The sequence below is a fragment of the Pongo pygmaeus genome, chromosome 13 (genome assembly GCF_028885625.2).
Source record: "Pongo pygmaeus isolate AG05252 chromosome 13, NHGRI_mPonPyg2-v2.0_pri, whole genome shotgun sequence".
In the NCBI taxonomy this organism is placed as follows: Eukaryota; Metazoa; Chordata; class Mammalia; order Primates; family Hominidae; genus Pongo; species Pongo pygmaeus.
In genome coordinates, this window is record NC_072386.2 from 113,127,079 (window position 1) to 113,148,216 (window position 21,138).

Here is a 21,138-nt window from a genome sequence, read left to right on the forward strand (position 1 = left end):
ATATAGGTATGTTTATAACTATTTATAAAAATGCAGATTATTATTATTTTTTAAACCTTGAAGAATGTGCTCATAGCTGGGATGCAGGCCAGATATTCAGCAAAACTGTGAGAGAACATTTTCCTAAAGAGGAAAGTACAAACACCAGAGAATAATAATAATGATGTCCACCCTAAATTATTTGATGTGATACAAAAATTATATAAACCACCTGGCACATGTGTACTCATCTGCAAGATTTTGGAGGAGATGATTAACACACATGCGTGCGCACACACACACACACACAAACTGCTTAGTGGAGTCTGTAAGCATTGGTCTTACCTAGTTCAGTGATAAATTCAAATATTGTCAGCTCCTTGGTATGAACTAATTATTCATTTTCTCTCCAAAAGTCTTAGAACGGGAACAGTGAGAAAAGTCATGAGCTCAACCCTGAATGGAGAAGAGGCACATTCTTTGTTTTTCACCAGCCACAAGGCTACAGCAAGAGTATCTCCCTTTACCTGCCTGGTTGGGAACCCAGGGGACTGGTGCCGGAAGTCTGTGGTGAGAGACAGTTAGGGGCTAATTACTGTATTTCCCTTAATATTCCCAGTCGAGATGTGCCTTTGCCAGACACCAAAGACAGTCAACTCCTATGGGAATATAAATAAGAACTTTTATTATGTACAGATTTTTTTATTTATAAAGAATTTTCACATCTATAAGATTTTTTAACCATCACAATAATATTTGATGTAGATAGTATTTTTCCCATTTATTGAGTTTGACAATGTCTCAAAAGTAAATGGTTAAACGAGTATTCAAACATAAACACGTTAACTTCAAACCTAAAGCCTGGTTTCATTCTAGGCTTTCTTTCATGTTGCCTCCCTTATATTAGTGAGCTCTATATTTTAAATAATTATTTTGGGTTTTTTGTTTGTTTGTTTTGTTTTTGTTTTATTTTTGTTTTGAGACAGTTCTGTTGCCCAGGCTGGAGTGCAGTGGCATGATCTCAGCTCACCGCAATCTCTGCCCCCCGGGTTCAAGTGATTCTCATGCCTCAGCCTCCCAAGTAACTGGGATTACAGGTGTGTGCCACCAAGTCCAGCTAATTTTTTCTATTTTTAGTAGAAATGGGGTTTTGCCATGTTGCCCAGGGTGGTCTCAAACTCCTGAGCTCAGGTGATCTGCCCACCTCAGCCTCCCAAAGTGCCTGGATTATAGGTGTGAGCCACCGCTTCTGGCCTATACAGACTTCCTCCTTCCCACATTCAATTTGGACCTGGGAGGAGAGGTGTTACTAGTCCCTGAGGAATAAGAACACTTTTCAAGGACTAGAGATTTATTTTCCTCATGGGAAACACCTGAATACATGCAGGATTTATTTTTGGTTAGTGATGACACATAATAATAGTTGGAACAGACTCAGGGCTCAAAAAGTATTCTTTGACCATAAAAATGAGTGTGAGAATCTTCAGAAACCTACTACATTCAGATTGGCAAAAATATAAAAGAGATGGAGAATTAAGTGGAGGAGATTGCTTTTTTCATTATTTCTTTCAATAATTTGTGCATTCATTTACTCATTCAGAAGAATATTGTTTAGTATGATGTGGCAAGAATTTTGTGAGGCACTGTAAAGAAAACACAATTTTCTTTTTTTAAAATTTATTATTATACTCTAAGTTCTGGGGTACATGTGCAGAACGTGCAGGTTTGTTATATAGGTATCCACATGTCATGGTGGTTTGCTGCACCCATTAACCCATCATCTACATTAGGTATTTCTCTTGATGCTATCTTTCTCCTAACCCCCCAACCTATTGACAGGCCCTGGTGTGTGTTGTTCCCCTCTCCGTGTCCATGGGAAAACACAATTTTCTATCCCCAAAGAGCTCCCAATCCATTGAATGAGATCGACAAAACCGTACACATCAGACACTGTAATGAAGGTAAGAGCCGAGTGCTGTGGGAGCACAAAGCAGGGCATCAAACCCAAATTAAAGGCATTAAGCAAGTGTTCTGTGTGGGAAACTCATGAGGGGAGAAGAAAAGACACACACACCATACCTTTATTCCATATATAAATATATATATATTTACACTCACCAGACTGTGGAGGATTCACCACCAGACTGGGAAGAAACAGCCTGGGCTCCAGAGTCGGCCACTTGGCCGTGCACAGACAAGGAGAGGTCTCATGAAGCTTTGGCGTGGTCTGGGACCCTAGCTCTTTTTGTAAGAAGTTGTTTTGCATGAGGCCCAGTGACGAGGGCCCTTTGCGACTGGGCTCAAGGAACACAAAAAGATAACTTGTTTTTGCAATTATCTATTGTTTTTCAATAACTAATGTATAGGAATGGATTGAAATAGAGATTTCTCCGAAACAGTGCTGGATGAATGCCTCAAGGGGCTCACACAACCTGTCCCGGGACTTGGTGACCATTGTTTGTGTCCACGTTCAATTGAGTTCAAATTAATATTTAACTTTTTCTCCACATTGGGCCTCAATTTGATACTCAATTGTAGGAAAATACCCTTACAGATACATGGGGAAGGCACAATTGATAGATTACAGATACATGGTAAGCACAGGAGAATTAAAAACACAATTAATAAAAACCACACCCACGATAGCTTTGCAAGGAGAGTAATATTGTGAGGATTGTCAGGAATAGACACATAACATTTAGTATGCAGTAAGGCACAAACCCCTCCTTGGGCTGCGGTAAGCATATCTAATGCCTCTTGATTTTGCAATACAACAGTGCACGGCTGAGCAAATTCATCTGATAACAACATAAGTCCAGTGCTACTATCATTAAGAGCTTTTTCTACATGTAAGCTTAATATTTTAATTTGTTGCTGAAGCAGGATTGTACTGGTGGCAGGGGAGAATACTGTGATAGGGTACCATCATCAGGGAGTCTGACGCATTCATAACCAGTGATATTTGTAAGCATCTAGATTACTGGGGAGGGAATATTATCCCAGATGGTGAATGGAATTAATGGCCATCCCCAAATGCATCTCCCCATCCAATGTGGGATGGTGAGTGTAAATATATATATCTCTTTTCCATTATCCCCTTCCCATCGCAACTTGCTTATTATATCAATTTGCTTATTATATCATTGGCTTGTTATATCTGCATTGCCATTTACATGGGATAAAGCTTGTTTACCCTTAAAGATATTGTGTGTATGTCTTTTCTTCTCCCCTCATGCGTTTCCCACACAGAACATCAAGGTAGGCTTGTAGAAAGTTACAAGTAAGCAAAAACTCAAGAAAATCAAAGCAAGTAGAAGGTGATGTCAACAACATAGAGGCAGAGCAAGTGAAAGGGAGAGAAACAGAGGAATAGGAAAAGACCTAGAGAAGAGAAAGGATGGCAAATTTAGGAAACAATTATCAGAAAAATTAGAATGGCTGAAATGTATGCTTGAACAGGGGAAGAGGTTCAGGATGAGTCCAGAGAAACTAGAAGGAATAAATCATGCAGGACCTTAGAAGCCATATTGAAGAATTTGCATGTTACTTAAAAGGAAAGAAAGAGCCATAGAAGGACTTGATCAGCAGATTGACAATCGTACCAAACACAGTTGGTATAGTTCAGAAGTGGATAATGAGCATGTGTTTGCAGTGGGCGGAGGACATGTTGGCAGAGCAGGCATGGGGTAGTGGAATGCAACACCAGAAGCAAAGAAACTCATTAGGAGAGATGACAGTCATTTAGGTAAGAGATTATGAAAGTCTGTATAAGAGAGTGACCATGATGTTAGAGAGAACTATATTGATTTAAGTCTCCATAGTCAGAATCTAATGGATATAGTAATTTTGATGTGAGTTGATTTTGATAAAGATGTAGAAAATAAGGAGAACAAAGGAGTTGAAAACCTCTCTAAATTTATGGCTTGGACAGCTGAGGGTATGGTTGTGCTATTCACTGAAGGCAATATAGAAGAAGAAAAAGATTTGAGAAGTTTTATTGCATAGAGTATGAGGCACCTATAGGTCATCCATGAGACAAATTTAGTAGGCAGGTGGATATATTTTGGATAGAGACAGAAATTCATAGACTGTCAACATAGAGGAGGATGAGACTGCCTAAAAACAAATGAGGTTAGTAAAAGCTGAGGAAAAAGAAGGAGGGGAGAGAAAGGGAGGAGAGGAGAGGAAAGGAGAAGGGAGAAAAGCAAGGAAAGGGAAGGGAATAGTTGCTGAGGACAGACCATAGGGAACATTGACAATTAAGATAGTAGCGGAGAAGTAAAGTCCCCAAAAGACATCAAATAACAACCAGAGATGGAGAAGGAGAATATAAAAATGTAGAGCCAAGGTTAAGTGCTGAAACCATTCACTGGATTTAGTAATAATGAGGATTTCAGTGGCATGACTAGGAGCAATGCGAATAAAAGGTGGGAATGGAATCTAGATTACAGTGGATTGAATAATAAACAGGATGTGCACATGGTGGATGGTTAGATTGATTCAACATTGAAGCTTTGGTGGAAGAGTGGAAAGGAAGGACCTTGTGGTAAAGACAGGCAAATTGGTAAGAGAGCTATAAACCTTGCAGTTCATCCTGAAGAGGTAAGAGTGAAGGAAAAACAAATTTTGGGGAAAAGTGAACAGGATCAGAGACTGGATAGATTTATGAGGCTAAATATCCTATATAATGGGTAGGATAAAAGAGAGAGAAAAAAGAATTGAATGTTTAGATTTAACATTTTTTCTTTTTTAACTTTTATTTTAGATTCAGGGGGTACATGTGCAAATTTGTTATCTGGGCATATTGCATAATGCTGAGATTTGGGGTATGAATGATCCCATCACCCAGGTACTGAGCATAGTACCTAACAGTTTTTCAACTGTTGCCTCCTCCCTCCCTCCCTTCTCCAATAGTTCCCAGTGTCCATTATTGCCACATAAGTCCTTGACTACCCAATGTTTAGCTCTCACTTATAAGTGAGAACATGTAGTGTTTGGTTTTCTTTTCCTGAGTTAGTTCACTTAGGATAATGACCTCCAGCTGCATTCATGTTCCTGCAAAGGACATGATTTCATTCTTTTTATGGCTTCATAGTATTCCATGGTATATATGTACCACATTTTTTTATTTAGTCCACCATTGATGAATACCTGGGTTGATTCCATGTCTTTGCTATCATGAATAGTACTGTGATGAATATGCAAGTATATTTGTCTTTTTGGTAGAACAACTTGTTTTCCTTTGGATATATACCCAGTAATAGGATTTCTGGGTCAAATGGTAGTTCTGTTTTGAGTTCCTTGAGAAATCTACAAAGTGCTTTCCACAATGGCTGAACTAATTTACATTTCCACTAACAGTGTATAAACATTCCCTTTTCTCCGCAGCCTCACTGACATTTATTGTTTTTGACTTTGTTCCTCTTTACTGATTTTACTATTTCTTTCTCTTGTCTGATTGCTCTGGCTAGGACTTCTAGTACTATGTTGAATAGAAGTGATGAAAGTGGGCATGCTTGTTTTGTTCCAGTTCTCAGGGGGAATGCTTTCAACTTTTCCCCCTTCAGTATAATGTTAGCTGTGGGCTTGTTGTAGATGGCTTTTATTACCTTAAAATATGTCCCTTGTACACCAATTTTGCTGAAGGTTTTAATCATAAAAGGATGCTGGATTTTGTCAAATGCTTTTCCTGTGTCTATTGAAATGATCATGTGAGTTTTGTTTTAAATTCTGTCTAAGTGATGTATTACATTTATTGACTTACGTATGTTAAATCATCCCTGCATCCTGGTACGAAACCCACTTGATCATGGTGGATTATCCTTTTGATATGCTGTTGGTTTTGGTTCACTAGTATTTTGTTGAAGATTTTTGCATCTATGTTCATCAGGGATATTGGCCTGTAGTTTTCTTTTTTTGTTATCTTTCCCTGGTTTTGGTATTAGGGTGATACTGGCTTCACAGAATGTGTTAGGAAGGATTCCCTCTTTCTCTACTTTTTGGAATAGTGTCAATAGGATTGGCACCAGTTCTTCTTTGAATGTCTGATAGAGTTCAGCTGTGAATCCATTTGGTTTTGGACTTTTCTTTGTTGGCATTTTTAAAAATTACCATTTCAATCTCGCTACTTGTTATTGGTCTATTCAGAGACTCTATATCTGGTTTAACCTAGGAGGGTTGTATATTTCCAGGAATTTGTTCATCTTCTATGTTTTCTAGTAAATGAGCATAATGGTTTTCATAGTATCCTTGAATGATCTTTTGTATTGCTGTGGTATCAGTGGTAATAGCTCCCATTTCATTTCTAATTGAGCTTATTTGGATCTTCTCTCTTCTTTTCTTGGTTAATCTCACTAATGGTCTATTAGTTTTATTTATCTTTTCAAATAACCAGCATTTTGTTTTATTTATCTTTTGTATTGTTTTTTGTTTGTTTCATTTAGTTCTGCTTTGATCTTCGTTATTTCTTTTATTCTGCTGAATGTGGGTTTGGATTGTTCTTGTTTCTCCAGTTCCATGAGGTGTGATCTTAGATTGTCTATTTGTGCTCTTTCAGAGTTTTTGATGTAGGCATTTAATGCTATGAACTCTCCTCTTAGCACTGCTTTTGCTGTATCCCAGAGGTTTTGATAGATCACGTCACTATTATTCAGTTCAAAGAATTTTTAAAATGTCATTGTTGACACAACAATCATTCAGGAACAGGTTATTTAATTTCCATGTATTTGCATGATTTTAAGGTTTCCTTTTGGAGTTGATTTCCAATTTTATTCCACTGTGGTCTGAGAGAGTACTTGCTATAATTTCGATTTTCTTAAATTTACTGAGACTTGTTTTGTGGCCTATCGTATGGTCTATTGGGAGAATGCTCCATGTGCTGATGAACAGAGTGTATATCCTGAAGTTGTTGGGTAGAATGTTCTATAAATATCTGTTAAGTCAATTTGTTTTGTGGTATAGTTTAAGTCTATTGTTTCTTTGTTGACTTTCTGTCTTGATAACCTGTCTAGTGCTGTCAGTGGAGTGTTAAAGTGCCCCACTATTGTTGTGTTGCCATCTATGTCATTCCTTAAGTCTAGTAGTAATTGTTTTATAAACTTGGGAGCTCCAGTGTTAGGTACATATACATTTAAAATTGTGATATTTTCTTGTTGGACTAGTCCCTTTATCATTATATAATGTCCCTCTTTGTCTTTTTAAACTGCTGTTTCTTTAAAGTTTGTTTGGTCTGATATAAGAAAAGCTATTCTTGCTTGTTTTTGGTGTCCATTTGCATGGAATATCTTTTCCACCCCTTTACCTTAAGTGTATGTGAGTCCTTATGTGCAAGGCGAGTCTCCTGAAGAGAGCAGAAACTTGGCTGGTGAGTTCTTATCCACTCTGCCATTCTGTATCTTTTAAGTAGAGCATTTAGGCCATTTACATTCAATGTTAATATTGAGATATGAGGCAGTATTCTATTCATCATGCTATTTGTTGCTGAATACTTTGTTTTATTTTCATTGTGTTATTGTTACATAGGTCCTGTGAGATTTATCCTTTAAGGAGATTCTATTTTGGTGTATTTTAAGGATTTGTTCCAAGATTTAGAGCTCCTTTTAACAGATCTTGTAGTACTGACTTGGTAGTGGTGAATTCACTCAGCATTTGTTTGCCTGGAAAAGATTGTATCTTTCTTTCATTTATGAAGCCTAGTTTTGCTGGATACAAAATTCTTGGCTGATAATTGCTTTATTTAAGGAGGCTAAAAATAGGACCCTAATTCCTTGTAGTTTGTAGGGTTTCTGTTGAGAAATCTGCCGTTAATCTGATAGGTTTTCCTTTATAGGTTACCTGATGCTGTTGCCTCATAGCTCTTAAGATTTTTTCCTTCACGTTGACTTTATATAACCTGAAGACTATGTGCCTAGGTGATGATCTTTTTACAATCAGTGTCCCAGGTATTCTTTGAACTTCTTATATTTGGATGTCTAGATCTCTACCAAGGCTGGGGAAATTTTCCTTGATTATTCCTTCAAATATGTTTTCCAAAATTTTAGATTTCTCTTCTTCCTTGGGAACACCAATTATTCTTAGGTTTGGACATTTAATATAGTCCCAAACTTCTTAGAGGCTTTGTTCATTTTTTAAAAATTATTTTTTCCTTGTCTTAGACAGATTGAGTTAATTCAAAAGCCTTGTCTTTGAGCCCTGAAGTTCTTTCTTCTGCTTGTTTGATTCTATTGTTGAGACTTTCCAGTGTATTTTGCATTTCTCTATGTGTGTCCTTGATTTCCAGAAGCTTTTTTTTTAAATGTATGCCATCTATTTCACTGAAGAATTTTCCTTTCATATCCTGTATCATGTTTTTGATTTCTTTAAGTTGCACTTCACCTTTCTCTGATGCCTCCTTGATTAGCTTAATAATCAAACTCCTGAATTCTTTTTCTGGCAATTCAGAGATTTCATCTTGGTTTGGATCCATTGCTGGTGAGCTGGTATGATCTTTTGGGGGTGTTAATGAACCTTGTTTTGTTGTAGTACCAGCATTTTTTTCTGGTTCCTTCTCATTTGGGTGGACTATGTCAGAAGGAAGATCTGGGATTCAAGGGCTGCTGTTCAGATTCCTTTGTCCTACCAGGTGCTCCCTTGATGTGGTGCTTTCCCCCTTCCCCTAGGAATGGGGCTTCCTGAAAGCCAAACTGTAGTGATTGTTTTTCCTCTTCTAGGTTTAGCCATGCAGTGGAGCTACCAGGCCCTGGGATGGTACTGGGGAGTATCTACAAAGAGTACTGTGATGTGATCTGTCTTCAAGTCTTGCAATGTGGGTACCAGCACCTGCTCTGGTGGAGGTAGCAGGGAATGAAGTTGACTGTGTGAGGGTCCTTGGTTGTGTTTTTATTTAGTGTGTTGGTTTGTGTTGGTTGAACTCCAGCAAGTAGTTGGTGCTTTCAAGAGCACATCAGCTGCGGTCCTATGGGGAGGATGCAAACTTGCCCTAGAGACACCTAGTTAAGTATTCAGGTTTCTCAGGTGGGCAGGGCCATAGAGCTACCAAGAGATTATGATCTTTGTCTTCGGCTACAGGGTGGGTAGAGAAAGACCACCAGGTGGGGGCAGGATAGACGTGTCTGAGCTTAGACTCTCCTTGGGTGGGGCTTGCTGCAGCTTCTGTGGGGGTCGGCAGGTGGTTCCTAGGCCAATGGAGTTATATTCCCAGGGGGATTATGGCTGCTTTTGCTATGTCATACAGGTATGAATCCCAAATATCTGAGACGGTCTCAGTTAATTTAGAATATTTATTTTGCTAAGGTTGAGGACATGTGCCTGAGACACAGCCTCAGGTGGTTCTGATGACACGTGCCCAAGGTGGTCAGAGCACAGTTTGGTTTTATACATTTTAGGGAGACATGAGACATCAATTAACATATGTAAGATGAACATTGGTTTGGTCTGGAAAGGTGGGACAACTCAAAGCAGGGAGGGGGCTTCCAGGTCATAGTAGATAAGAGACAAATGGTTGCATTTTTTGTTTCTTATTAGCCTCTCCAAAGGAGGCAATCAGGCATGCATTTATCTCAGTGAGCAGAGGGGTGACTTTGAATAAAATGGTAGGCAGGTTTGCCTTAAGCAGTTTCCAGCTTGACTTTTCCCTTTAGCTTAGTGATTTTGGGGCCACAAGATTTATTTTCCTTTCACACAGGTCACCAGAGAAGTGGAGGAAAGCTGGCAGGTGAGAAAGACTCACCCTGCTCCCATGCAGCATGCATCCTAAAGGCCAGTCGTGCTCACACCGTGTCTCCTTCCCCTCTCTACACCCCGACAGCACTGAGTCTATTTCCAAGCAGCAGGTGACCAGGGCTAAGAACTTTCCCAGACCACAAGTCTTCCTGTTGAGAAAGCAAGCAGACTCACAGTTTTTCGTCATCTCAGGGAGCCTGCAGCAGTGATCCAGTTCCTTCAAAGGGTCTGTGGATTCTTTTGACTTTCCTGGTATGTTCCTGCAATAGTTCTTGGAACAAAATTTCAGGATGTGAGTCTCCATGTGCTTCTCTGTCCATCAGAGTGGGAGCTGCAAGTTAGTCCTGCCTCCTGTCTACCATCTTCCTCCTGATATTGGCCTATTCAGTGTTTCAATTTCTTCCTGATTCAATCTTGGGAGATTGCATATTTTCAGGAATTTATCTATTTCCTCTAGATTTTCTAGTTTGTGTGTGTAGAGGTATTCATAATAGTCCCTGAGGATCTTTTGTATTTATGTGGGATTAGTTGTAATGTCACCTTTGTCATTTTTTATTGTGCTTATTTGGATCTTCTCTTTTTTTTGTTAATCTAGCTAGTGGTCTATTGGTATTTTTTATTCTTTCAAAGAACCAACTTTTGGTTTCATTTATTATTTGTATGCATTTTTGGGTCTCAGTTTCATTCAGTTTTGCTCTGATTTTACTTATTTGTTTTCTTCTGCCATCTTTAGGGTTAGTTTGTTCTTGTTTTTCTGGTTCCTCTAAGTGTGATGTTAGCTCATTAATTTGAGGTCTTTCTAACTTTTTGAGGTAGGCATTTAGCACTATAAACTTTCCTCTTAATACTGCTTTTGCTGCAGTGTTTGTGGCATTCCAGAGATTTTGGTATGTTGTGTCTCTATTTTCATTTATTTCAAAGAATTTTTTGATTTCTGCCTTGATTTCATTGTTTACCAAAAAGTTATTCAGGAGGAAGTAATTTAACTCTCATGTAATTGTGTGGCTTTGAGAAATCTTCTCGGTATTAATTTCTATTTTTATTCCATGATCGTCTGAGCATATGATTGGCATGATTTTGGTTTTTTTTTTTAATTATTGAGATGTGCTTTACAGCCAAGCATGTGGTCAATTTTGTAGTAGGTTCTATGTGCAAATGAGAAGAATGTATATTCTGTGGTTGATGTATACCTCTCTAGCAATATTAGAAAAGTTTTCTTGAATTATTCCCTCAAATATATTTTCCAAGTTGTTTGTTTGTTTTTTTCCTCCTTCCTCAAGGATGCCAATAATCCATAGGTTTGGTCACTTTACATAATCCCAAGGACTTTGCTCATTAAAACAAATTTTTAAAAATTATTTTTTCTTCATTTTTATTAGACTAGGTTGGTTCAAGAAGCTGATCTTCAAGCTCTAAAATCTTTATTCTGCTTGGTCCAGTCTATTGATAAAGCTTTCACTTATGTTTTGAAATTCCTTAAGTGAGTTTTTCAATTCCAGAAACTCTGACTGATTTCTTTCTAAGAGGTTTATCTCTTCTTTCATTTCCTGGATAGCTTTAGAAGATTTTTTGTGTTGATTTTCAACCTTTCCTTGAATCTCATTAAACTTTTTTGAAATCCATCTTTGAATATTTTATCTGTCATTTCTGAGATTCCATTTTGGCCAGGGACCTCTGCTGGAGATCTAGTGCAATCCTTTGGTGGTGTCACTACATTCAGATTTTTCATGTTGCCGGAATTCTTGCATTGGTTCCTTTTCATCTGGAGATGCTGGCACTTCTAATTTTTGTGATTATTTTTGTGCAGATAGGATTTTTTCTTCTTCTTTCTTTCCCTATAATGTTATTATTTATTATTTCCCTTTTCTTCTCTCCCCATGGGGTGTAACTGTAGAGAATACTGGTGGGTAGGGTATTTTGGCATTGCTTCTACAGCTCTATGTGCTGCTTTTTGGCAAGTTTTATATTGGGCTGTGCAGTTCATCCCACAAGCCTATAGAAGGCACTATAGGTAACAGCTGGCTTCAGCCAACAAGGTTGGGTCTGTACTTAATCCTTGTTTACTGGCAGAAGCTCCCTCTTGCCTCAGGCAGTGATCTGATTTGAGGAATGCACAGTAGTCTGAGCTCCCTGCCCAGGCCTGTGGGTTGAGCCATGAAGGGCAGGGCTGGACTGGGCAGGTTTACCTGCAGGTCCCTTGATGGCAGGCATAAGAACCAATGCCAATGGAGAATCCAGTGAGTGGCCACCAGGATCCCAGAGGTGTGTCTAGGTGTGGAGCAGGGAAACCTCCTTAGTTCCAAGTTCTCTGCATGGGGACAGGGGGCTGCCTAAGCTTTTAATCCAGGAGAGTAAGGGCTCAGATCCCTGGAGATTTGCATGGCATGAAGCAGAGGGGAGCCCCCTAAACCAAGATCTCTGCACAGGAGGGATGTGGCATCTCAGGTTGCTGAACCAGGCAAACAGGTGCTTTGAATGCCTGGAGATCTGCCTGGGCATGGATCAGAGAGAGCCCCTTTGCACCAAGATCTCTGCACAGGAGGGGTGGAGGCTACTCAGGTTGCTGGATGAAGCAAGCAGGTGCTCTGACTGCCTGGAGATCTGTCTGAGCATGTAGCAGTGGGGTCTCCCTGCACCAGGATCTCTGCACAGGAAGAATAGGGTGGGTCAGGCTGCTGATCCAGGTGAACAGGTGCTCTGAATGCCTGAAGATCTGCCTGGCTGTGGAGAAGGGAAGAGCCTCGCTGCACCAAGATCTGTGTCCAGGAAGGGTTGGGCAGCTCAGGCTGCTAGTCTGGACAAACAGGGATGCCAAATGCCTTGATTTCTGCCTGGAAGTGGAGCAGAGAGGGCCCTGCTGCACCACAATCTCAGGGGAGCAGGGTGGGGCTTCCATCAATGGCACACATAGATCAGTTTCAGGGCACCAGGCTGGCCTTGGCTGCAAGTGTTGCTGCCCAGGAGAAGCCGCAGCTATAGCAGCTCTCCTCCCACTGCAGGCTTGCAATAGGAGCACAATTATAGCACCTGCTGCTGAAACACTTTCCATAGTTCTGGCTATGGAGATTGTTACTGTGTTCCAGAGCAGGTGCTCCAATTTCTGGCCTTAGACTAAAATGCTTGCACAGCCACACTGCCAAAGAATAGCTGACTTTATATGCACTTGGATTAAAAATGGCATCTGGCTCTCAGTCCTGGGTCTGGGAAAATGTCTGCAGTTTTTTTGGTGTGTTTTCCTCACGGTGTCTCCAAGCTTCTCCCCAAATTAACTCCAGGGCTTGAGAGAAGTGAAATTGTCTCTCTCAGCCTGGGTTGCTCAGATCTCCAGTGGATAGGGGAGTCACAGAGGGAGGCTGTCTGCCTCTCTCACGTACTGGAGCTTTACTCACTTTTAGCAGCTGGATGCAGTCACAGGGTCCATTTGCCGGCATTCCCCTCTCTGGGATCTGGGGTGTCCTTCATGATTCTGGTGGATTCTCATTTTCCTTCTTGAATTAAAGTGCACAGAGTTGATCTCTATGTACTATCTTGCTATTTCCAAGTGGCTATGGCACTAGATTTAACATTTTTTAGGTAAAGGAATTTCTGATTTCATGATATGGCCATGAGAAAAGATGACTAAACTGCACGGGAGGTCAAGGTCATTGAAGATGAGGTCAAAGACTAAAGCTGTTATGATGGTGAATGGTTCACTTAAGCAAATGTTGAAGGCACTCAAGTTGATAGCTAATTTGTAGGGGAGAAGTCAACTGTGATCTAGGTGCCACCATCTGTAACAAAATAGGAGTCAGTGAAGTTTGATCATTGATGGTATAGGCTTTGACTTTTGAAAGTTTCTACAGTTTTGCTCAATACTGAAAAAAACTTTATGCAGAAAGATGTCTAATTATAGCATAATTTTAAGAGATAAGAATTAGTTACAGACTCGTTTCCATCAATAAGGGAAAGGTTAAGGGAACTATGATACATATTCATTGGAAGTAATACTACATAGTCATTAAAATGAGGTTTATGAAAAACATAATTTTTGAACACAAGAAAAATTATATATAGGCAGGTTTATAGTTATTTGCAAAAGGCAGATTATTATTTTTTAAAAACCTGCACATTCTCCAAAATGTTAATAAAAGCTGTATTTTTCTGTTGAGATTAGAGACATTTATGTATTTTAAAAATATTTTTCTGCCATAACATTTATATAATCATGCATTTCTTTTATAAGTAATAAAGACATTGGACAGTTTTGTGAACCGTTGTTGAATTTCATAGGAAAGACTATGGTCCATGAAGAAAGTTTGTCCAAGGTTGACAGACTTCAAGAGGAAGAAGGCAGCTGCCCTGTAGACACTGCTGCTGTGTCTTCTTTGTCTTTGTGTTGATTGATCTTCTCCCAATCACCATACACCACAGGCATTAAGCATCCTCACATAGGACCCTGAGAATCAAGGCACAAAACCCTCAATGGACAAGTTTCTGAAGCCTCAGGGAACAGTTCCTCTCCTCAAAATAACCTTCAACTAACAAGCACATGCTTATTCCTACTATAAAACAGTTTATATCTTACTGCTATGTGAGGCCTTAGCCCTTCTTAATATATGCCGAGAGAAAAGAAAGTAAGATTTTTTTTTCATTCATTCCTGAATTTTTAGACTTTAGTATTGGGCACATAGAGATCCACTTAAAAATGTTTACTGAGTTTCAGAGAATGTAAGGACATTGTTTCCTGACAAGTAACCAATAATAAAAAATTATTATTAAGTTACAGAAGTTTAGTTTGTATTGCTCCAGAAGTCAACTCTAAACCAAGAATTAAGGGCAAGTAGTTTATTTGAGAATCAAAGGAAACAGCAATAGGAGAGTGGGAAAATAAGACAGGGAAAAGTGAGGAGTAAAGGAGGTCAACAAAATTATCACCTGGTAACTGAAGCTGATCCCACTGAGAAAACACTAGACTCCAACACACCTCAGATTTTTCCACCCTACAGGTGAGTGAGCTGGGGGATTCATGTACCAACTCCTGTCTGTTTGTAACTGAGGACTGATGGATATGGTAGTGGTGGATAGACAGAACAAATTCTCCAGCACTTTTAGCTTGCTATCTGTGTAAACAAACTGGGCTCCAGTGGCCAGAGAAAACCCTTAAGAAAGGAAATAAAAATACTGATAGTTGAAGCTCTGGACAGAATGCACTGAAGCAGTAAGGTAAACCGTTATGAGTGGGGAGTTCTCAGAGTCTGTGACATTCACGTCCTGCATTGTTCAGATCCATTCATGTCTTATTACAGATTCTTCCAGATGGTGGCCAACCTAATTTTCTTTAAAAAAAAAAAAATCACTAGAGAATTAGATGGGTGTAATGCAATTTATACTGCTTCAGTTGGTCTTAAGGCTGCAACTTAAATTCACCATCTCACTTCTCCACCATCCATCCTAGATTCCCCTTACTTTGTTCATTAGAACACATACCTTGTTCCAGGATGCTTGTCTGGAGGGATCACGCAGACCTTCATCTGTGAGGATGCTGAGGCCTTGGAAGATTGTGGTTGCTGCAAGAGCAGCCAATGGGCATGAAAACACCAAAAAGTGTTCCAGTGAATCCCCAAAATTCCAGATGTTTCTCTGCCTTCATTATGTAGCAGAACCTTCTCATGATAAGTTAGGGTCAAGTAACCTGCCAACATAGTACTTTTTTTTTTTCTGCAGGTCTACTAACAGGAGGAATTCAAGTGATTAAGCAGTAACCATATCTTTAGGCTTAGTGGAATCTTTACTGTGTTTCCTGGTAGGAGTATCCAGGATCTGGAATTCCAGTTCAGCAGAGCAAAATGTTCAAGATACCAGAAGCATAAATGCCTCCAAGACAGTCATCAGGAAGTTTGGTAAGAGGGGCTACTCCTTCCACCTTTCAGTTCCTCGTCTAAATGCGTTCTTCTTATGGAGGACCTAATACCTTATAATGGTCATTGGTTCAAAGAACATATTGCATCTTGAAGAATAGCATTCCAACCCTCCAGGAGATCATCTACAGGTGGTTGTGTTAGTTGATTTTTTAAGAGGACATTCCAATATTCTATCAAATCAATTTAAGTGATGTGGTATATGATAGGAGCAAAGAGCTTTATAGCTGTATATGCATTGTACCACCTCCTTCACAATGTGAGATGATGTCATGTGAGATACAATGATAAATGAGATCTTGAATAGTGGTAGTGGCTAAGGCATGGTGGAGGGAAAGGAAAATCCAAAACAAGAGTATCTGAAAATCCCAGTGAAAATGAATCATTGCACTCAAGTCTGAAAGGTGTTGAATGTAATTAACTTGTCCCAGTAACCATTTGGTCCCCCAGAAGAATAACAACATATTGAGGGCTCCGCATCTGTCTGAGCTGCTATTAGGTTAAACATTCAGCAGTGGCAGTAGCTAGATCATCCATGGTGAGAGGAAGTCCATGCTGTTGGACTCATGCATAGCCTCTACCTCCACTGCCATAGGAACTTTACTGATGGATCCATTGTACACCACATTGGTGAAGGACAGAATGTGGTTAACCACCACTGGATAAATAATTATATTAATCTTTTTGTTCAGTGTCTTCTCTGAAGTGGATGCTCTCTGGTAGGCATTGACATAAGATATAAAAACCTATGTACTTTGTGTCTAGTCTCATAGGTTCATCCACTTTATTTTTCAAAAATACTCTATCTCTTAACTTCCACTCTTACTCCCTCCAGGCCACTGACAAACAACTAAGTCATTCACCAACAGCAAAGAATCCATGCATATCTTTACCTCAGGCCATTTACACAAGATATGACCAGGTATACTGCACAAGAACTTTTTGAGCAGGGAGTATTTCCCTTGATCACAGTTGTTTAGAGCCATGCTGATCAGGTCTGAACTGGCCAATCCGTCTATGAACCAAGCCCAGGACTTTTTTTCTCTTTTTCAATTAGTTGTATGGAAATCCTCATGAGGCCATAGGTAAGGGCTGAGGGATAGACTTCAGTACAACTTAGTTAGATGATCTGGGGGTCCAGGCTACCTGTTTCTGAAGTTTACTTTTGCTCTCCAGACCTACTAAGGCCCCATGCCAAATTTGCTGCTGTGTCTATCTGACCTTACAACTTTTTGTGCCTGACAATTCTCAGGTTCTGTCACTGGATGTCCCATGGTTAGGCACTCTGCTCTGCTAAAGCCCAGTAGCTCCCTAGCAGTTCCTGGCTCCAGAAACACTGCTTTGCAACTCTTCTATTGGAGTTTACCAGAGGCTCCATATAATGCCACTATCTACCACGGATACCTCTACCACCATGAGTTCTGCCCATTCAGATGATCCAATTAGCATGGTCCCTTGTACCACTGTCTGAACCAGCTGCAGAATCTTATCTTGTTCTGGAGCTTACTTAAGGCTGGAAGTTTATCTAGTCATTTGATAAATTGGTCAGAGGAGTATTACAAATGTGATGTGTGCTGTCTTCAAAATATGAAGAGGCCTACCAAATGCTGTGCTTTTTTCTTAGTGGTAAGAGGTGTGAGATGTAATAACTTGTCCTTTGCTTTCCGGTGAGAATGATGTTTTTCACCACTCCTACTTTAAATTCCCTTGTGACCACATACATGTCATTTCTCTGTCTGTAATGTGTCAGACTTTAGTCCAAGGTGCCTCCATCTGATCTATTGTATTTCAATCTGTCCAAACCCACCACAGGTACCTTTGTCTTTGCCTTACAGTCTACGCTGTCTATACTGCTTGCTTTCATAGCTTCCTGTATCTGGCATCTGAGCTCCCTGCATCCTGTAACTGACTCTGTCTATTCATCTGCCCACTTGCCATACAATGGAGTTGCCCTTCCGAGTGCACCAAGTGTCTGGCGTGTCCTTCCCAGGGCATCCAGTTCCTGTAGCTAAACTATCTTACAGCCCACTTTGAGTTTGCAAAGCTGCTACTGGCCAATATTCTTTTAACCGTCTTCCCTGGGTTTTGCCTAGAATGCTGTTGGACTTCAATGATACTGAGTTGACAGAGTCTCCAAGTCCTTCTGGTCCAAGTTATATAAAGTTATGGTAGTAAATACAGGGTCATCACACCTAGAAAGAAGCTGCCCACATATAAGCTCTCTCAGTCTGTTATCTGTTGTTATAACTGAATACCTGAGACTAAGTAATTTATAAAGAAAAAGAATTTATTTCTTGCAATTCTGGAGACTAAGTCTAAGGTCAAGAGGCTGCATCTTGTGAGGACCTTCTTGCTGGTGAGGACTCTACAGAGTCCTGAGGCAGTTCAGGGCATCACATAATAAGGGGGCTGAGTATGTTAGCTCAGGTTTCTCTTTCTCTTCTTACAAAGCTACCAGTCCCGCTGTCATGATAACCTATTAATCAATTAACCCATTAATCTATGAATGGATAAATCCATTCATAAGGGCAGAGCCCCCAAGACCCAATCACCTCTTAAAGGGCCCACCTCTCAATGCTGACACATTGGGGATTAAGTTTTAACATGAGTTTTGAAGGGGACAGACATTCAAACCATAGCATAAACTTTGCTGTATCTATGATGTCTTAGACCTAGATATGAAAGAGGCCAAAATAAATCCTCAAGCATTATTATATCAAGCTATAAATACTTCTTTATTTGTCCTATATACCTATATATCTCACCCCTAAGAATCACAACTGGCATGATAAATGACCATTTTCCTCAAAAGATCAATTTCAGAGAACCTGAAGCTTTTCAATCTTGAGTCATTTTTTTCTAGATTTTGTGTGTCAACTTGTTTTTTTTTCTATTTGCAGGTTTGTTTTCTTTTGTTTTTGTTCATTTAGTTTTCTTTCCCTTCTCTTCCTTCTCTCCTTGTTTCATTTCTTCCTTGAAAACTATTTTTATTTGATATAACCATACCTAAGTTTGTCAACAAAACAATAAAACCTCAAAAAAGATGATTATCTCTGCCTCTTCTCCTTTTGTATTTCCTCATGTTCACCAGAGAGAAGAAACACAAGTCATTTCCTTTGGGCTGCCTGGTGAGTAGGACTCAATAAGATCCCTTTGAACGGGATATGGTTCAACCTAAATTCCCAGAGCCCAGCAGTCATATGGATTTCTATTTAAACATGGTTGGAGTCAGTATTTCTTTTTTAACCTCCCTGGGATTTATCCAAAGTGTGATTAAGACTGGAAAAACAGAGAGTAGAACAGAAGAGAGACTGAGGGTACTCTGAGATCTTTTCTTTGTGTACTCACCCTCTAAGGTTCCCAGGACAAATATCCTCCCACAGAATACCTTTCCCAGTGGAATCAAGGGGAAAATTGGAAAATTAATCCGTGTTTTATGGATATCTTTAACTGGAGATTACCAGTTCGATCTCCTACTCCCTAGAGTTTTCTCCTTAGTTAAGCTCTTCGATTCACAGCTCTGGGACTGTAAACAGGAATGAGTTTACACTTGTAGCTTTTCTTCTTGATGCCTGAGAAATGTCTAGGATCTTGGAAGCTGGTTTTTAGGTCCCATAATGAGAACCTTAGGACACACTTATCCACCAAACATTGGATCATAAATGCAGGGAAGGTAAGCATTGGGGATGGAATGGGTATTTTTTTCCTCTCAGCAATAGATGAGTTTATAAGTGGATATAGATGAGGAAGAAACAGAAGGCAGCAGTTGGCATGGGGAGAAGAGATAGAATGTAAAAAGACACACACAGAGAGAGGAAGAGAGAGAAGGAAGGAACAGAGAGATATTGAGTGGCAGACATAGACAGGATGAGAGAAAGGGGCAAAAGGAGAAACAGATGAACGAAGAGAGAGACTGACATACTGGAGGAATATTTTTCTGCCTTGGATCCTGACATAGAAAACCAGATCTAAACAGCACAGAATCCAAGCATTCCAAAGTTGTTTTGGTGTTTAAATCAGGAATTTTGGGAAGGCCTTCTACACTTACAAAATGTGTCCTTCATTGGCTATAAAAATTATTCAACTGCCAACATTTGGGATAATTTTTCTTTGATGACAAGCATATTCCTCTCTGTTTAGTTAGGACAACACTAATATGATGCCTTATCTGTGGTAGGTTTCAAGGGTCTGGTTGTTGAACGAATGCATGTGCCTTATAGGGACAAATGTCTTTCCAAAGGAGTCACTTGTTTAGTTCCTGATGTTTGCCTGTGTCAGAACTGTCAGATAAATCATGGCCTTTGAAGCAATCAGAGGGCACCTGAAGATGAAAAGAAGAATGGAGTTAAAAAGGGTCATTAAAGGGGAAAATACTTAGGAGGCTGGGATTAGGGTAAACAAAGTCATCTCTTTATATCTTGCTGAACACTCAGTTATCCTCTTGCCATTGGCTTTGAGTCTTGGTAGGCTGCTGAGGGACTGGCACTTGGCTGCCTTATAAATTATCCAGCTTATCCCCAAATACAGTCTACACCAAGGCATTGCATTCAGCTGCTGGGCATCAGAATATAAGCTACTTATGTGAGAACAAGCCTCTCTCCTGAATTTCCCTTTTGTTTTCCCTCCCTGGTAAGTAGTGCCTGTTTCTCACTTGTCTGAATGAGAGCTCCAGCAGTAGAATGATCATTTTCCCCCTGTGCTCATATGTGTTCTATGTTTGTGCTCTTGGTTTGCCAGCAGTTTGTATACTCAATTCCACAACTTTGTCTAAGGAATCCACACCCAGAATCCAGCAAAGGAATTGATATGAATAATTTTCTCCTGTGTGTAAAAGGACGTAAATTCCTCTGGCTCCTCTCTGGGTAGATTTGCATTTTGTCTTTAATTGTGGCAGGAGGGAAACCAATATTTGCTGAGCACTATGCAAGCAAATGTACTAGGGGTTTCAAATATGTCATCTCACCTCATCTTACAGTAACCTTATGGGGTATAATTGCATCCTGTTTAAAGATCTTCATCTTCCTGAGATTCGCAAGAGTTAAGAGACCTGCTATGGACAAAAATGCCACAATCAAAGTTTTATGATGACCAAGCCTATCTTATTCCAAAATCTGTGGCTTTTTCTCTAGTCTCACATTGCCTTCAAAGTGGGGGTAGAGGGCAGAGAGGGAGGGAGGGAGGGAGAGTGAGCGGGGGAGAGAGAGAGAGAGAGAAAGGAGGAGAAGGAGAAGAAGGAGAATGGGAAGAAGAAGGAGGAGAAGGAGGAGGAGAAGGAGAAGATTAGGAAAAGGAAGATGCTTGAGCCTAGCACCCTTTGAACACTGTGTTTACTGACCTCAATATGTATGTTAGGGTGGGGATGTCTTTAAGGAGTTAGGATGAGGTCTGTATAGCTAGATTTAAAAACTGAAAGATTTGAAACCTGCCACCGACTTGTCTTCTGCTGAATTTTTGCTCTAGGCCAGAAGCCCATTGGATGGATAAGAGCCCTCTCTAACTCTCTGCCTTTTCTTGTTAAAGGAATATTCCTTATTAAAGGAAT

General features: G+C 39.9%; 1 protein-coding gene across 6 annotated transcripts in view; it reads left to right on the plus strand.

Moving 5' to 3' along the window:
* Nucleotides 1-21,138, plus strand: part of LOC129044459 (olfactory receptor 1J4) — a 50,994-nt gene that overhangs the window by 24,397 nt on the left and 5,459 nt on the right. For 4 of the 6 annotated variants that reach the window (XM_063649913.1, XM_063649915.1, XM_063649914.1 and 1 more), the window contains 2 exons: nucleotides 396-549; nucleotides 15,486-15,578. In XM_063649913.1, the coding sequence (XP_063505983.1) occupies nucleotides 440-549; nucleotides 15,486-15,578 (203 nt within the window). In that variant the 5' untranslated portion in view covers nucleotides 396-439. Of the gene's footprint in view, nucleotides 1-395; nucleotides 550-15,402; nucleotides 15,579-21,138 lie in introns of those variants that run through there. The other 2 variants (XM_054502380.2, XM_063649918.1) reach the window with 2 other exon arrangements.